At 44.2% G+C, this 17,924-nt stretch overlaps 1 protein-coding gene across 1 annotated transcript in view; it reads right to left on the minus strand.

Annotated features, from left to right (window-relative positions):
- Nucleotides 1-17,924, minus strand: part of palld (palladin, cytoskeletal associated protein) — a 63,415-nt gene that overhangs the window by 27,373 nt on the left and 18,118 nt on the right. Inside the window, 9 exon segments of the mRNA XM_079157393.1 lie at nt 840-1,210; nt 1,212-1,294; nt 2,487-2,606; nt 3,239-3,262; nt 3,470-3,611; nt 5,058-5,114; nt 5,232-5,349; nt 6,888-6,954; nt 7,082-7,257. Coding sequence (XP_079013519.1) covers nt 840-1,210; nt 1,212-1,294; nt 2,487-2,606; nt 3,239-3,262; nt 3,470-3,611; nt 5,058-5,114; nt 5,232-5,349; nt 6,888-6,954; nt 7,082-7,257 — 1,158 coding nt within the window.

Below are 17,924 nucleotides of genomic sequence, written 5' to 3' on the forward strand. Positions count from 1 at the left end.
ATAGCGTCCATTAAATAGTTGTAGAGATATTTCCGTCTGGACCGACCGACAGACCTCGCTCTCCGAGTGAGGGATAAAGATGGTCGCCCTGTGATCGCAACCTCTCTGGTCCAAGTTTGGTCGTGGACTGTCCATCCCATCATTCTGTCTCTCTATTTTATTTATTCCTTTATTGGTTTATTTGATAAGGGACGGTGCACATTAATAAAAACATTGCTGTAAATGCTTCAGAGTTAGTCAAGAGGCTATTTATCATCTGTAGTCCCAGCGCAGAAGTTACAAAGTGAACCTAATTATTCTGCATACAGAATAATAATATAACTCTCTCTCTACTTGCCTACTGTATTCTTTCCTGATAAAGGCACAAAATAAATGCTGTAATGAAAAATAAAAGGGATAAGTTGAGATAAAAATCCATGCACGAGAGGCTTGTCCACGTCAAGACGCCTAAAATAAACCAGACGGGACCAGTGAAAACAAAGCCGTTCAATCCTCCTCTAATAACTAGACATCCTAGCTGATCGCTATAGAGATTAACACAATGGCTTTGTCCATGCAGTCCGATGCTACACAGAAACAATACGAGCCATCCAGAACAAAGCCACGCAGATCTGTTTACAGCCACAGACAGAAAGCAGCCAACACGATGCCACATTGACACCGACAGAAAGAAAGCCAGGGGGAATGCTTTTGTTCTAAAAAAATAGGGTTCGGGATTCCCCCCCCCCCCCCTCGTGTTAACTCTTTCACTGAGACACTATCATTTCCACCAGACCTCAGACGGGCCTCCCAGCCTGGTGGCTGACCCGCCCTCTGGGCACAGACAGGCAGGTACTCACAGCTTTGGTTTGGGCTTGGTGGGCAGCGGAGGACCGTCCTTCCCTGGGGATGGAGGGGAGCCTGGTGGCCTTTGAGCTGTGACTGGGACATCTGTTTGGTCAGACTGTGGTAGAGGAGGAGGTGGAGGTGGTGGGGGTGGGGGTGGGGGTGCTGTCGCTTTAGGCGGACTCGGTGGTGATGCTGGATTTGGTGGTCGGCCGTTCTGCACAGACCCTCTTCCCTCATTCTCCTCTGCCTCTGAGCACATCTGTACCGGAGACACACCGGGCCAGATCTCGAGCTCCTTGATGAGGAAAGCGGCGGGCGGAGGCAGCATCATCTTGGGTGGCAGCTCCAGGAGGCTGATCTCTGTGGGCGGGGGGGGAGGAGGAGGAGGCGGGGGGGGGGAAGGCGGCCACATCCTCGAACCCGGAGCTATCGGCAGACATGCCATTACTGGATGAGTCCTTAGCTGCTGGGGGAAACAAACAAAGAAGAAAAGTGGAAAATGTTTGACTTTAATGTTTAGTTTTTCTTCCACATACCTCAGTAGATACAGATTACACACACACACACACACACACACACACACACACACACACACACACACACACACACACACACACACACACACACACAGTGTATCACAGCTGATCTGATCTAAAGTAGCAGCTGGGTCCAGTCAGGCTGATGCAATTCCTGTTTATTCAGCCTTTTCCTTTAGCTGAGCGGTGAGTCCTGCGCAGCACATACACAGTTCCGTCTGTGATAACACACACACAGACATATTTATGTGCCGCTGTCCTCACAAAGAGCCGCTCATCAGATGACGCCTCGCTCGCAGACCACGCGATGATAAACACGACAGAAGATGGCCGTCTCGTTGCAGACGTGCAATATGACTTTTATAACTGAACCCACGCCTCCTCGGGATTATAGGACCGTCAGAAGTTAGTGTAACCGAGCCACGGGTCATTCGTCACCGTCTTAGTTAGCTTCCTTTATGAAAACAACATATTTTCTTACATCGGAAGCATTTTAGACGAGATGCTGGTGATCGGTTTGGCTTCAGAAAAAGGTGGGGATCGAATTTGAGACTCTGATGACTTTTTATGTTTATAGAACATTATCGTTAAAAATACAGTCAAAAATAAATGTGTCTTTTTTAGAATAATGTTATTCTTGTTTGATGTAGTCTGGGGAATCTCCAACAGGTTTCCAAAGGAGCATTCTGGAGCCTCGAGTTGGTTTATGTTTGACACCATCTGCTACTAAAGCTAAACACAATCAAATGTTGGTTGAAGTGCCTCCAAAAGCCTTGAAAGGATACTTTGGATGTTTTAAAGTGTGTTTGTATGAGGTTCTTCTCCACAGTCGGTGTTCTACGACAGTAGATGAGTTTGGAGTATAATGTTTTCGATCAGTTTGTTTGTATTATTGTGAGACTTTGGTGTTTTTAAAGGGTTAGTTCGGATTCACCAAAGTCAAACAATAACTCACTACCATCTGTTAGCAGCAGCAGAGCAGCAGCTCCTGTGCTGTGAGGTAGAATCAGTGTTTTAGTGAATGGAGTCTGGTGTCTTTGTAGAGATCATAGATGCCTGCTGCTTGTCGATGCCCGGACGCTGCCTTGCTAACAACACGCTGAGCGTCTGTGTTGGACTCACCTGCAGCGACAGCGAGTCGTGCCGTGCTGTTAACGGAGCCGTACGGGTTGGACGCCGTGCAGCAGAACAGACCTCCGTCCTCTGGGAAGGCCTCGGCTATCACCAGGGTGCAGATCTCATCTAAAGAAAAGACAACCGCCATCAATACACCTTTTAGTGAACATGATCGTGAACGTTAGATCCGTATGGGAGTTTAAAGAGTTGACATTGATGAACAGGGATCTGCACAGATGTGGAGTGACATGTTGACACTTGAACGTCTGTAGTGAGACGTATTCGAGAGAGAGAGAGAGTCGTCCTAGACTGGTGAGTCAGGTTTTTATAGCCAGACACACGGAGGGAAAAACACAAACCAGCATGGATGTAACTGCTCATGACGAACAGACACACGGAAGCGCAGATGTTCAGGGACGTCTGAGTGACTCACGGTCTGAGAGTAACACCTGAAGTGACCCTGAATCACACAGGTGGATGAGCGTGTGTGTGTCATTGTGCATGTGTGGTATTGTGTGTGTGTGTCATGACTGTAGTGTAGAAGTGATACGAGTGTCTCGTGAGACGCAGACTTGTTATCTTGTGATTAGCTGGAGTCATAACCAAGTGAAAGGCTGCAGCTGATGAAGGAAACCATCAAACTCAGACACATCTAATAACCCCGTTACTAATGTGAACCGCTGGCTGCGGTTGGGACATGAAAGCAGCGTTAGTGTTGACAGTTTGAGTCGACCTGGGGAGGAATTGATGTGGCGTACCTGACTCAGCAGCAGATCGAGGCTCTGAGGGAAGAGAAGACAAACAGATATTTGAGTTATTAGCGCTACAGGGCGTCCCCCAAAAGAGTCAAATCATCCGTCAGTAACTCATCAGTCGACTCTGAATTCTTAAAGTATAGAAAAAGGAACAAGATAGTTGAATCGTTGTGTTGGATGAAATAATTCTTAATTCACAATGGGCTTCACGACCACTAAGAACGAATGTCTCACTTTTCTGGAGAATCCGAAAATCGGGCGAGTCCAGGATCTCCTCTCCCTGGCGGTACCATCGGACCTGCAGTCGAGGGCTTCCTCGGACCCGGCACTCCAGAACCACCACCTGGCCCTCGGAGGCCTGGGCGTCCTGCAGCAGCTGCACGAGAGAGAGAGAGAGAGAGAGAGAGAGAGAGAGAGAGAGAGAATGAAGGACGATGAAGTGTGGAATGAGAGGAGACTGAAACCGATAATGAAAAGAATAAATGTGCCTCAGAAACACAGCGTGGGATGGACGGAGGTTGTTGAAGATGGCGCGCTGTCAAGAAACACTATTTGAGGAACAGACGGCTGATAAAAAGTCACTCTGTTTCACTACAGACGTTCTATTTTATTCATCATATTCTGAATGTTCTCTTCAGATTAGATATCAAGCAAACATCTGACTTCTGCAGAAGTCCAAGTCAGTCCTCTCCCCATACATGTTTACATGCTTTATTGGCTTTTGACAGTTTTTGTGCCAACAAGGGAAGAGGACACACAACACACATATATTTGACTTCATTACAGATGAAACTACTCACCCACCCAGTGGAGGCTTACAGGCCACAGAACATGCACCTTCAGATGAACTCATTCAGGTGACGGAGGTAAAGACTTCAAATAATTGCATTAATCGGTCGAACGAAGCAAGAGGAAAGTAAAACAATTAAAAAATGAATAATCAAAATAGAATAGAAGCATGTCATGTGACGAGGAACAACCAATCGCAGCTTGCAGATATCTTTTTCTTCCTTCTGTAAATATCAGTCTCCAGTAAACTATCAACATAGGGGTTAGACGGAGAAGCCACCGTCAACACGGTGTTATCTCCTCACAGACTGCTGGATCCATCAACAAGAGGCACTCAGTGTCAGCGTGAATACATGCTGCTGTGAGCAGCGAGCCGCTTTGTCACTGTGTGTCTTATTTGGTATATTTTGGGAGGACCAGAGCTGGAATGTTCATCGCGGCTCTGACACTGTATGTGTGTGGCTGTGTGTGTGTGTGTGTGTGTGTGTGTGTGTGTGTGTGTTATTTTGGTGACATCACAGCGCTGACTTCACTAGAGCTGAACATCCTCTCACTGAGATGATTACAGCTTTTTTTTTGTAAAGCAGGCTTGAAGAAAAACAAATGTCTGTGTGTGTAATGAAGTGTAAAATGATTTAGGGCCTGACTGGCTGAAGGAGCCTGAAAGAGACCTGACCCGTGTGGGTTTGGAAGCTCTGCCTCAGCCTGTCCCAGTCCCACCATCACAAAACCCACAGCCTGGGGGGGGGGGGGGGGGGGCTTTGTGTTTAATCTGACCCCCACTGCTGAAAGCCACAGCACTGCACACTGTTATTAAGGGAAGGCATGGAGACAGAGTACATGTGTATGTACTGTATGTAAGCAACCAGAGTTAGATTAATGTACAAAATGTCCCAGATGAGCCTTTTGCAGCAGCATATTAATGACTGTTGTTTTCCGAAACAACAACAATCACACATGTGCATGCTGTGTGGGTGTCCACATACGTTGGACCATGTAGTGCATGTATAGGTCACTGTGCAGGCAGACGTACCTTGGTGAATATCGGAGGACCAGACGCCTCGTATAGCGACGACACTGGGCTCTGCATCTAGAAGATAAACAAGATAAAATAATGTCCTGTCATTGGAGAGAATTCTCCACTTCTTTTTGACCGTGTTGCGTGGATCAGCTGTTGTCTGTGTGTGTGTGTGCTGTAGCTGCTCACCCGCTGTGTCGGCTGAGACAGGGACTGGACTAAGGTGGAGCGATGAGGAAGGACCTCCGAGGTTTTGGGTGAGGACGAGCGTATCGTCAGGGACATTGAAGTCGTCTTCTTCTGAACCCTGAAAACGAACAAAGCAAAAATCAGCAACCACACGCACACAAAAACATTCCCAAGAAAAGAAAAAAGGAGGCGTTTCTCAACTTGATATGCTTTTAGTTAAAATATGAGACTTGAATCAAAGAAAATTGTCTCCCCAGGAATTAAGATGATATCAGTGCTCTTGGCTTCAGTGTGTAAACAGAAAGGGAACCAGGAAGTAGTCCAGATGGAGGAAGATTTATACAACAGATAATAATGAAAAACATTTAGAGAAGTACTCTAAATATGCATCTTGACCTGAATCGACATGAAAATAAACGTGTGCCACATTTTAACCAGGCGAGTAAGTTCTGTAGTGAAACATTCCTCAAAAAAAAATCTAAAATCTTATTTTGTAATCTTAAAGTGCTCAAAACGTAATTCTGTGCGCATCCATTGTCTCCTCGCAGTTCTCAACATGGAGACGGCTGAGCAGCTAACTGCGCTAACAGCGCTAACATTGCAAACTATGGAAACAGCGCTAGACAGAGCTAACAGTGTTAACCGCAGCGCGTTGGCCGTTAGCTAGCTAATGGGACAAAACAGAGAGGCTAACATGCATGTAAACATAGCTCGCAGAAGGTTGACATTACTCCTCTATATCTTTACAGAAGAAGTGGTTGTTTGCTGTTTTATCAATGCTTTGAGTCGTGTAGACAGAACTTTTAAGGAAGCTTTTATAAAAGTTCCTGCATCTTCATCTGGATCTGTAAAAAAAAAAACACTGCTTTGGTCTGCGGCTCAACCTTTCACTGAAACCCCCGTTTCTACTAGGAGAAGAAAATGCTTCATGAGGAAAAGAGAGCGAAAGCAGGAAAAGAGTTAAAAGTTTAAGATTTGGAGATAAGTACAGGGGACAATCCTGACAGGGTGATTTTTCACCATATTAACCTTCTGCAGCTCTCATTATTTCGGTTGTGGCCTGTGTACTGGCTCAGGGTTATGGCTCTTTAAAGCCCTTTTAAGGGGCCTTAGTCAAAGGCTGCAGACCTGATAAACTGCTGCAGGGCTCAGTTAACCCGCTCAGGAGTTCAAGGTTCGTTGGGTCAACGGGTCCCGAGAGGTCACGCTGGAACGCACTTCCTTTCCTTTAGGAAACTAGCAGCAGGTCCTGAGTCTGTTTACTCCATTTGGGAGATTATGACTAATTACTTTGCCCCATAGTCAACAAAGTAAATATTGGACCTATTTTTTTCAAAAGCCACATATCTTCCAAACATTCTCACACTAACGTGGCATTTTTTCAGACCGACTTATCCGGAGAAGATGAACTTTTCTCTGTCGCAGCAACACGCTATCGCCAGATCTGGCATCTAACGTTTGCTACTTCATATTTGTAATGGTAAATATGAGCTGTGTAAATATCCCAATCTGCTTTTATCCATCCACACAACGTTCACAACACTTCCAAACACGGTGGGGAGGGAGAGGCGATTACACAATGACCACCACGCCCTACTAGGAGACCACTGGCGGAGCTTTTTAATGCGTTATCATTTGTAATGTCTTATCACGTACTGAGGCATGGTTCCTGATCTGGATTTTGACCCAGTTCCTTCTCCCTCTGAGTCTGATGACGAAGCTCCTGCAGTGTGACAAAAACAAAAAAAGCACTGATTCCTAAAATAGTGGTAGTAAATTAGTGCAGTTTATTATATTGAGCCCTTGAAAGTAAACATTCTGATAGTTTTCCCGACATGAAAACATCCGACCTTCGATGTAAACCTCGGCGGAGGTGTTGTCTGCTCCGATGCTGTTGGAAGCCACGCAGGTGTAGCGTCCCGTGTCGTCCTCGAACGCTTCGGAGATCACCAGTGTGTGCAGGTCACCATCCCTCCAGATCTGAATGTCGGGAGAGTTGTGCAGCTCGCGGCCTTCACAGAACCACCTGGTAGGAGGAGAAGAATCACAGCTGTGGTCACTTTAACCAATCAGAGCAACAGGCAGACGACAGTTTAAATGCATGAAGACCAACATGTTGATTAAATACTTCAGTACAACTAGCATTATCCAGAGTAGAAAATATGACTTTTACACTCATACAAACATTTTAAACTACTACTGTAACTGTGTTCTACTTCATTGTGACTTTTAGCAAACACACAGTCTAGACAGCGCTTCAGAGAAAATGATGACGTAGCCTGTTTCTGTTATAAGTAAAGAGGTCTCAAATATGAGTCATAGTAATTCACTGTTGCTTTGTGGCTAAAAATGTACGTATCACACTTTGTGCCAAAATAAATTAATATTACTATACAGGCGAAAACTTGCATTTCAGACCATGAGGTAATAGGAATCATCCTGAAATCAATAAAAATCTTAGCAAGCAAGGGCCATTACTCTTCTTGACAAAGACTTGGAACATAAATATACCTTTGCCTAACCCGATGGAGGCCTGCCAATCTAACTAGTCACTCTCTCACACACACACACACACACACACACACATACACACCCTCTGGGCATGTCTGAGATTCCATATCTGCCAAACGTCAGCCACCCTGAGGCAGCGGCGAGACGCCGTGTTACGGGAAGCAGATACACCCTTTCCCCCTCCTTCCAATCAGAGGCCTGTGTGTCTGGGCAGGCGCCTGGTCCTCGTACCACCTCCCTTGGGGGGGGGGGGGGGGGGGGGGGGGGGGGGGGGTCTTTGTTCCCTGATCTGGGACCCAGAAAAGGATGAGAGAGTCCACACAACCAGCTTCATCCGTCTCATCTCTCTTCACAGGGTTGTGATTAAAGCAGACCCCTCAGCACCATGTTACCACATCAAACGCAGGATCCGACAAAAGGGGGATCACATGACCCATCTCATACAAACACACATTAAGTGCTGGCCTCAACTGTCGTGATTTGTGGGAGTCTGTTGCTTTCATCAGTGCTGATGTCCTATATCTTCTTTTTAAAGTGCATTATGACACATCAGATCACGATAAACGCACTCTGTTGACACACTGACGTTAACGTTTCCATAAAACCAAACTGTTGTCAATTACATTCCAGAAAAATGTATTTTCTCTCAGATTAGGTTTGTATTTGACGTTTGTGTTTGGTTGGTGGATGGGTCATACACGGGACTTTCACCCAGGAGACCGGTGTCGTTGTCCGATTTGAAAACAAAAGTAACGTATTTTAACCCAAGACGTGATATTTTACTTAATCTATTCTAAACATGCCACTCCATCGAGCTGCCAGAGCTAACATGGAGTCCACACGTGTCACTAACTCATTCACTCACTGAATAAATATACTTTTCTTTTGTAAAACGAAAAGGCGATTTCAGAGAGAAGCAGAAGGGTTTACGATATGAGTTTGAAGGATATATACAAGAAGTCTGACAGATTCAGCAGTGAAAACAGATTAAAAAGATAAAAATAGAAGCTAAAGTGTAAACGTGAACCAGCACATCACCTGGAGATCGAGACAGAAGAGCAACACTGTTCCTCTTTATTCACCGTTACATTCATTAAAATACATTCAATGTACCTTCTAGCGTAGCATAGACGTGCTAACGCAAGTCACTGATGTCTTAACGTACTCTGGATAGTTGTCGGAGCCTGGTCGGAGCTGGACGATGCTAAGCTACGATTAGCCCGTCTGTGTTTGATGGGCGACTCTTAACGAAGGGTCAGTTGAGAATGCAGTTTTAAAAACACCACGAGTGGTTCAACCACTGTAATGTTGATGTACACGTATGTAGAAATGTCTGTGTGAAAACGCATTTTTGGTTCAGAAACGTTGAGATTCATCATATCTGTGATTTGCAGAAACTCCCAATTTTATTCTGGCAACAGGGTCGACACACTACGCGCTGTACAGCCTCTCAGCACCCTATTAAAGGAGAAGTCATGTATATATACGTCTTGTTCACCTCCCGCCCTCTACATTGACAGCGGGAGGGGCAGGAATTCCCAAAATGCTGGAAGAACAGCTGCTCCGTCTGTCCAGGAGTCTGACCTGAGGACATTCCAGCTATCTCGTTCATATCGCTCCCAACATCCTGCTGCTTACCCCATTACTGGATTTTATACACTGTCAGTCAAACAGCAATCCATCAGCAGCACTTCATACTGGAGAAATTCACAACCTGACAAGAGTGGGTGTGGGAGCAGAGATGTGGGGGGGGGGGGGGGGGGGGGGAGTGAACGTATGAATGGAAAGTACAGGAACGGGAGTCGAATGAGCATGAGTCAGGCCGGGTCAGACGGGAAAGATTATACGCTGTGTCATTGTTGAGACGAGCGATTCATCAGCAGCAGTGACAGCTGGAGCAGTGCCGAGGCTTGACGGTCAGTTTTAACACTAAAACCTCCGTTACGCTAAACTCCTCGTGGTCGTCTTATCGGTGAAGTCCGAACAACGGAAACGTGGCTCGGGCTATCGCGCAGCCAGACGACCGGTGTGTTAAAACGACAGGAAACGAGATCGTGACACGAGACTAATGAAGAGCTGTTCACGGCACGAGCGGGGAGACCTTATCCGCTGGTGTGTCGGCACTCGAGGCAACGTGAGGCCAAGAGTCATCTGGCACGCTTCAAAACCCCCCCGAGCAGCATCAAACACACGGTCCAGACAGACAGAGAGAGAGAGGCTGGGACAACACATGGATCCTGAACGACATGACTTTCTTATATGACTCGTGCCAAATTTCTTTGGCACATAACTGACAGCAGCTGGCCATTGAGAGGTGATTGTTTGAGCAAACCAATATGTCTGTGCGGTTTTTAAAAATCTATTTTTCCGGGTTCGTTTTGGGTGACCGCCATGTCTGCTGGCGACTTGCTTGGGAAAGTCAGGTTTCTCTTCTCTGCTGCATTAATCAGAATGGTTCACGATGGACTTTGCAGCCATATGCTCTCTGTTTGATGTGGACTGCACAATACAAATCATTTGGACACCATCAAATCAAACACATAAGAGAAAACACACGACATCATCAAACAAACAAACTCTTCTTTTTGCAATGGGGCGATGTTGGAGGGACAGTAAGAGTGTGTTTTGTGTGTATTGTAACTTTAGTGAACACAGGTCAGCAAACAGCAAGCTTAAATGCTTTACGCCTTGATGTTCTAACCACCAACTCGTCAAATACTGACGCTCAGTCGGTGGCCCAAAGCCTCAAACTATGACACTCCGTGTACCGTCGTAGCGTCGGTTTTGTGTCGGGGACGGCGTGTCGGTTCCCACAAGTTACATGCATCGTGTCTTTTTTAAATAAAGTTCTATGTGTTTACAGGAAATGTATAGTTTTCGCTTGTTTTAAAACAAATAAACTACTAACCTAAGTTTACTAAGTTGGTTAGGTTCAGGCAACAAAAGTTCTTGGTAAGGCTTCGGAAAAGGTTAAAGTATGTTTGTTACATAACTGGTTACATATTAAAACGAAGGTAGAATGTGTCACCACTGACTTGGTTTCACACCAGACACGAACAGAAATCTCCTGAGTGAAAGTCCTGTGATTGTCCTACGCTGACATTCTAACTCTTTATACTACGTCAGCTGATTGTGTAATAATGACACAGATGGGGTTTACATTGGAGTTAGTTGAAAGGTTGAAAGTCCGGTGCGTTTCATACAAACACTGAAGGGTGCCTCGGTATCAAACGCTGCTGACCAAGCCTCGGTATCCGACGAGTTGGGAGTGAGAGCGGGTGCAAAAAATGCAAAAATAGAGTTGGAATTCAGGATTTCAAGTCTTATGAGTTTGTTTTTAATTAAATGTCTCCAGTAGTTTTCCGTTCTGGTTATGGCACAAAGGTCTGCCAGGCCCTCTTTGCAGAATGTAAAACCATCTGCTCAGTAGGAGTTAAGGAATGGAAATTGTACATTTGTTTGGGCACAAAGTAACAGAGGAGGGCACAGGACTCATCAGCTTGTGCTCCTCTGAGGGTTGACTGAGCATAAACTAGGAGGAACAAACCCGACCCAACAAGCACAACAATAAAACCCTTTATTAATCATCCTTAATAATCTACCATTATGTATAATCACTGAGTAAACTCATTTAGAGACAGACGGTAATGTTTATTAAATCCCCTCTCTATTTCTCTGGAATGTGCTGAACATGGTGCGAGACCTAAACAGCAGAGTGTTCTCTCCAGTGGGGGAGTTGGGACTTTGTTGAGTCACAGAAGGCATTTTTGCACCGAAATAACTTTTTCAGTTCCAAGAACTAAGTTTTAAGAACCCCTATATTTATTTTGTCCACACTGCAAGAACTAGGACTGATCCTTGTTCTTAAAACACTGTTTTATAAAAACTTTTTTAGCTCCAATTTCAGAGACGCTACAAGAGGAACCATTAGTGGCGCAAGTGTTTATAAAAACCTTTTAGCCGTATAAACAACAGACGTGTACGGAAAAATAAATGGAAGAAAATGCCGATATATTCCCCATCAGTGAAGTCCAGAAGTTAACTCATTCATGAGCAAACACCCACTGAGCCAAAGAATGAGTGTGTGCCGCTGCTCAGCGAGCTAACCCAGTAGCACAAAGCTAACCCAGTAGAACAAACCCAGTCGCACAAAGGCTAACCCAGTCGCACAAAGGCTAACCCAGTCGCACAAAGCTAACCCAGTAGAACAAAGGCTAACTCAGTAGCACAAACCCAGTAGCACAAAGGCTAACTCTGTAGCATAAAGCTAACCCACTGAACCGAAGAAGCCGATTCAAACAAATCACAGCAGTTACTTTCATGACGGCTATTTTGCCTATGTCTATATGATTGTGGAATGTAACAGTGGTTGTTTATTTATTCCTATATTACCAGATATGAATATTACTCAAATCTAAGGGTCCGATCACATAGATACAGGTGCAGATGCAGGTGTGGCTGCTAATGGCGGTGGGATTGCAAACAGAAAAAAGGTTTGTAGTTCATGGACGATCTCCCCGGTGGCCGGTTCCTCTCAGGGAGTCCCCCAGAACATTTTGATCCGAAAAAATGCTTCAACAGTTCAGCAGGCATAGAAGGAACTCCACCATCAACAGCCTCATTTTCAGGGGAAGCAGGGCGTGTGTTAGAATAGCAGTACACTCCTGTGAGCGAAGGTACAACTTTTCTTGGCAGACAGTAGCTAACACCACCCATTTCCTTCTGAACACAATACCGTTATAAAACACAACTATTCGGAACATGCGTGTCAAATGGGCTCCAGTGAGCGCCACCTCACCTCTTCATTCAGCCAGCCAAGGCGGTGACTAAACATACCACAATCAACCAGCCTGTCACCAGCTGAAGACAATGGATGCCAGATGATGCCTGAGATAATAACAGGAGGATGCAGAAGAAGAAGAGCATTTCCACGGGACAGGCTAAACCAGGGTTTTTGCCGTGGCTACCATAGTGCCACGCTCTCCTCATCTGACCCTGTTTTTATTTGCTGCTGTTGATGGAAACATTTTTATGAAGCCAGGCTCAGTTTCACCACAAAACCTAAAACGAGCGGAGGCCGGAGCGCAGAGCGAATGAAAGGAGGAAGGTTCAATCCTCGACAGGATGTAGGAGCGACGAGCTCTACAAACGCACCCGCGAGCCAATCAACGATCAATATGGGTTATAAAGACCGGGTAGACTTACTCCCAAGTTTACTCCGTGTCCATTTTTAGGGTTACGGACCACAGAAGTCAACCAAAGTGCAACTGGACAAGAAGAGTGGCATCAAGGCTGTCTTTATCCCTAATTACAAACTACAAATAGAGGTCAACTGAAACCATCCAAACTCTGTTGGTTTTATTATCTCCTAAGTCATGCAAACACAAGATGGAAAGCGTGTTGGGTTTTCTGTTTCCCACGCATTCTGACTCAAACCAACACTGAATGAAGATCGACGAGGCTCAGTGACAGGTCTAAAAGCACAACCTCACCAAAGCCGCAAGTTTATTCCCACCACAGTCGGCCTTATTACAGTCATTTTCCATTATACCACATGGTGCCCTTATTTACCTGCCCTCCAGGTATGCAATGGTACCAATACTGGTAGCGCTGAATGCATCATTTACCTGCCCAACAAGAACAACTTCACATGCAAAACATGTGCCAGACTCCACTCGATTCTCTCCGATTTGTAGCATACAAACACATAATTTCTCTTTTGAAAGTGCAATATGTAAGATGTGGCCACAAATAACGATAGGTGAAGAGGTTGAGTAGCTCCCAGAAGAGTAGACTCCTGGTGGCAGGAAGGATGAAACAACAATACAAGTCGTTTTCTTGTTTCTGCCTCTTTGGATTAAATCCAATAAATAAACAAAGTCTTAAAGCGTACAAGATGGCTGACGTAAACTACAGGCCGACGCCACAAGTGAAGATAATAAGATAACGGTGTTTTATTTAGACCGGCTCTGAGGTTCAGCAGTTTGAATTCTTGCCCTGCTGTTATTTAGTTATTGGCTTTTTTTACTTTATAACCGATGGCTGTAAATGTAGATCTTATGGACCCAGTACAGAAGTACTTTTTTGGAGCATGTGGACATATCTTACACATCAACATTAATGCTGCACTTATTATTATTTTGGCCATGCTAGTAGCATCTAGAGATGGCGGTATCACGACAACTTTCAGATGGGTTTCTATAGAATTCTACGCTGACATTCATGGTCCCAAGAGGATGAATCTTACAGACTGAAGTGATCCTCTGACTTTAACTTTAGAGCCACCAGAGGGTCGACATTTTTGGCTTTTCGTGAAATATCTCAACAGCTTTGGGATAAATTGGCTGAAAGTTTGGTTCAGACATTCACGTCCCACTCAGGGTGAACTATCATCACTTCAGTGATTCCTTGACTTTTCATCTAGCACCATCATTATGTTAACAATGTGTTGAACCAGCCTCAGCTGTAAGAGTGTTTCTGCTCTCAGCTGCATCTTTTCCAGATGTGAAATAAACCCACTGTACACCACCTGCCTATATGTATTAACCATCTGGTGAAGAGTGGAACATTTAGAAAGCTGAAGATCCAGTTTTATTTATGGAGTTAATTAAGACCAAAACAGGGCCAAGTCCAACTGAATGCTAGCTTTATTCTAAATGTGCTGAATGTGTAAACTGTTTGCTTACACATTAGCCATATTAACTCTATACATCCTTAATAAGTCAAACATTTGTGTGCTGCTCAGCTTGTTGTTAGGGTTGGGTATCGAAACCCGGTGCCAATATGGAACCGGTACCTATACGACCGATACCTACCGGACCGAAACGCAACGCAGATTTCGGTGCTTCTTTTCGGTGCCTGAGCCGATTGAAATACTTTTTTTTAACACTACTCTGATGACTCCGTCCTGGCAGCAGATAACGATAGCTACCGTTTGTATAGCTACAGCAGCTAGCTAGCCATCAACCTTTTAACAGAGAAAATGCCGAAAGGTAAACGGTCAAAAGTGTGGCTGTTTTTATTTTGAAAGTCCGTTGCTCACTGGCAGCGGTGGAGGAATGGAGACTACTGGACATCGCTGCGGTAAAGTCAGCAGACACTCAGGTCTCCGTGGTCAACTCAGCAGACACTTACATGTTAGTGACCTATACGCTGAAATTCACGGTAAACGCATTCAAACGGCACAGATCGGTAGTGAGCGAAGGACTTTGAAAGTTAGCAGAAAGATTTAACGTGAGACAACATCCGGTTTCTTCAGAGGAACATCCGGTTTTCAGAATAAGATGCCAACAAAGTATGAATTAAATTCACATTAAGTATAAAACATGCTACCTGCATCTCGTGAGTTAAAGGGAAAATACACCTACATTGTGCGTAAGTGTGTCTTTATTCTTTGATCGCTGGGTAACCATCATCACCTCTGAGTTACAGCATTATATTGATGAACAGTAGAGCTGCATTCACATGCTCTGTCATGAAGACGACACACATTTAGATGAAACGTGCTGAAACATTGTATTCCTGTTGCACAGCAGTGGAACGTTTCACATGAAGTCACACACTGAGCACAGATAGTGAAGAGATAGAACTGCTACTGTGTAAAGGGAATACTGCTGTTAAAAAGAACCTTATTTGTTTAAAGTGTTTTCAAACCAAATGTTATTGCACTTTTGTTCATATAGCAGTACTTTTAAAATAAAAGTGCACAATACACTACTTTTGAATTAATTATTGAACTTTGCCATAACAATGAGATTAATCGCAAAAATTCCATGCGATTAAAAATTGTAATCGTTGCCCAGCACTAATATGTATAGTATACTTTAAACAGTTAAATATATTGTTAAATTTGACTTGGCAATAAAAAAAGTATCGGTTCAGGCACCGTTTAGGCACCGGTATTGTTTTAAAAGTATCGTTTTAGCACCGGTATCGGAAAAAACCCAAACGATACCCATCCCTACTTGTTGTAGAGTTTTTGCCTCCAAGTGTCCAAGAAAAACTGACTAGTACTGCTTCATTCTAATTCTACATTGATAGCTTCCTGGCACTACATGATTTTATATGACAGTGACAACAGGATGTTTATGATTTAGAAACAGATAAAGATACTAAATTGTGTTTGTTTGTGTTGTCAACCCGAGAAAAAGGAAATATTAACTCAAGTTTTAGTTTAAGTGTTCTTCTACTTTCTTATGAATGCACAAAACCGCAAACGTCTCGATTTAAAGATGATGGATGCAGGGATCCTGCTCCATAAAGCAGCAGATAGCAAACATGATGATGATGGAGCTCCGTTAATCGGGGGCACAGGACCAGGATCACGGGGTCGGAGTTCACTGGAATGTTCCGGACAGCAGACAGCTGCGGACGACAGCCTGAAGAAGCTCCGACCGGAAACAACGAGGAACGCTTTCCTCCAAAGACGTTTTAAAGCAAAGGCTAAAGTGTCCTTCGTGTTGTCCATTAACAGACATCGTGATGCTTCACAGAGCAGAGCTCAGTGTCAACGTGACAAGCAGCCGGCAAACAGTTCATCACGGGAATTGATATGAAATGTGAAATTCATGCTGTGATTGGTAGGAATTTATTAGTAATCTACCAAGTAGTATATATATATTACGGAGCTAAATCCAGGTCAACTGTTTTGATCATTTGAAAAACAAATGTGAACCTGAAAGTTCAAGTTGTGGTCTTGAACATTGAAAAATACAGCAACGTATTCAAATTAAAAATAAGTGAATGGAAAGTTTTTTCATTTTGATTCAGTTCTGGAATTTGTTTGAATACATTTATTTTTTTGGTGTATAGAAAGTGTTGAATCATAGTTCTCTCGGTGCCCACGTTACCTGAAGGCAACGTGGTTGAGGACGGTTCTCAGCCTTCTGTGTTATGATGTCACTCATGATGCCACGCCCCTCTCAGTTGATGCCACGCCCCCCCACGCTAGATCAGGGTCAAAAGTCTGAACTGAAAAAAAACGATCTGAAAGTGGAAAAAAAGATTTGAAACCGAAAAAAAAAAAGATTTGAATCTGAAAATATAAAATCTGAAACTGAAAAATATAAGAACTCAAATATCAAAATATATATGAAAGTGAAAAATGGAAAAAATAAATTCCAGAACTGAATCAAAATTATTTTCAACCCCAAAAAACTTTTCATTCACTTATTTTTATTTTGAATACGTTGCTGTATTTTTCAATGTTCAAGACCACAACTTGAACTTTCAGGTTCACATGTGTTTTTCAAATGATCAAAACTTTTGACCTGGATTTAGCTCCATTATATATACTAATATATAGTGTGTGTGTGTGTGTGTGTGTGTGTGTGTGTGTGTGTGTGTGTGTGTGTGTGTGTGTGTGTGTGTGTGCAGTTCTTGCAGTTTGAATCGACAAAACTTAACTTTATCTGTCTGTGCAGGAATTAATCGAATGAAGTGTGTGTGAGTGTGTATGTGTGTGTGTGTGTGAGAGACTAAAACGGAAATAGTGACAGATTTATGCAGCAGCTGAGCTACAAATACACACACCTCAGCACTCATGGGGATGCCCCCCCCCCCCCACACACACACACACACACACACACACAATCAGTTAAATTGAATTCAGTTTTGTCGGAGGTCTGCGTAAAGAGGTGGTGCGAACAGGACTTTCTTCACGATGAACAATATAACTCATTCATTCTGTCCTTGTAATGACACACAGTCCATCAGCTGTTGTTTCACAGAACAACATCACATTGTTTTTCCCGAAGTAAAACATAAAAGTTAGAAAAGTTCTCCGAAACGACGTCAAACCCTCAACGACATGACGACCACGCGTGACTCATTCAGGGCGACTGTTCGCTGAGTGTTCTAATCCCTCTTATAACAATCAATGCGTGTTTGAGACTCTGAAGTAAAAAAAACAGATTTACCGCGTTAAGCTGGACGTGTACCAGCACGCCACGTTAACCACGTAAGATAGTTCAGAACGGTTACCTGAGCTGTCGCTGCTGCTCCCGGTCGGTTAAACCAAAGCCACCTGATGAACGTAAGAGTTTGCACAGCGAGCCTCTCGTCCTGACAGCGTAACACACACTGAGCCTCTGACACACTCACACCAGCACGGCCTCGCTGAGTCACACGGTCAGACGAGCACACAATGCTTGAGGGAGGGAGCAGCCCTCCGACTGACAGACT

This window comes from Pholis gunnellus, assembly GCF_910591455.1.
Source record: "Pholis gunnellus genome assembly, chromosome: 4".
In the NCBI taxonomy this organism is placed as follows: Eukaryota; Metazoa; Chordata; class Actinopteri; order Perciformes; family Pholidae; genus Pholis; species Pholis gunnellus.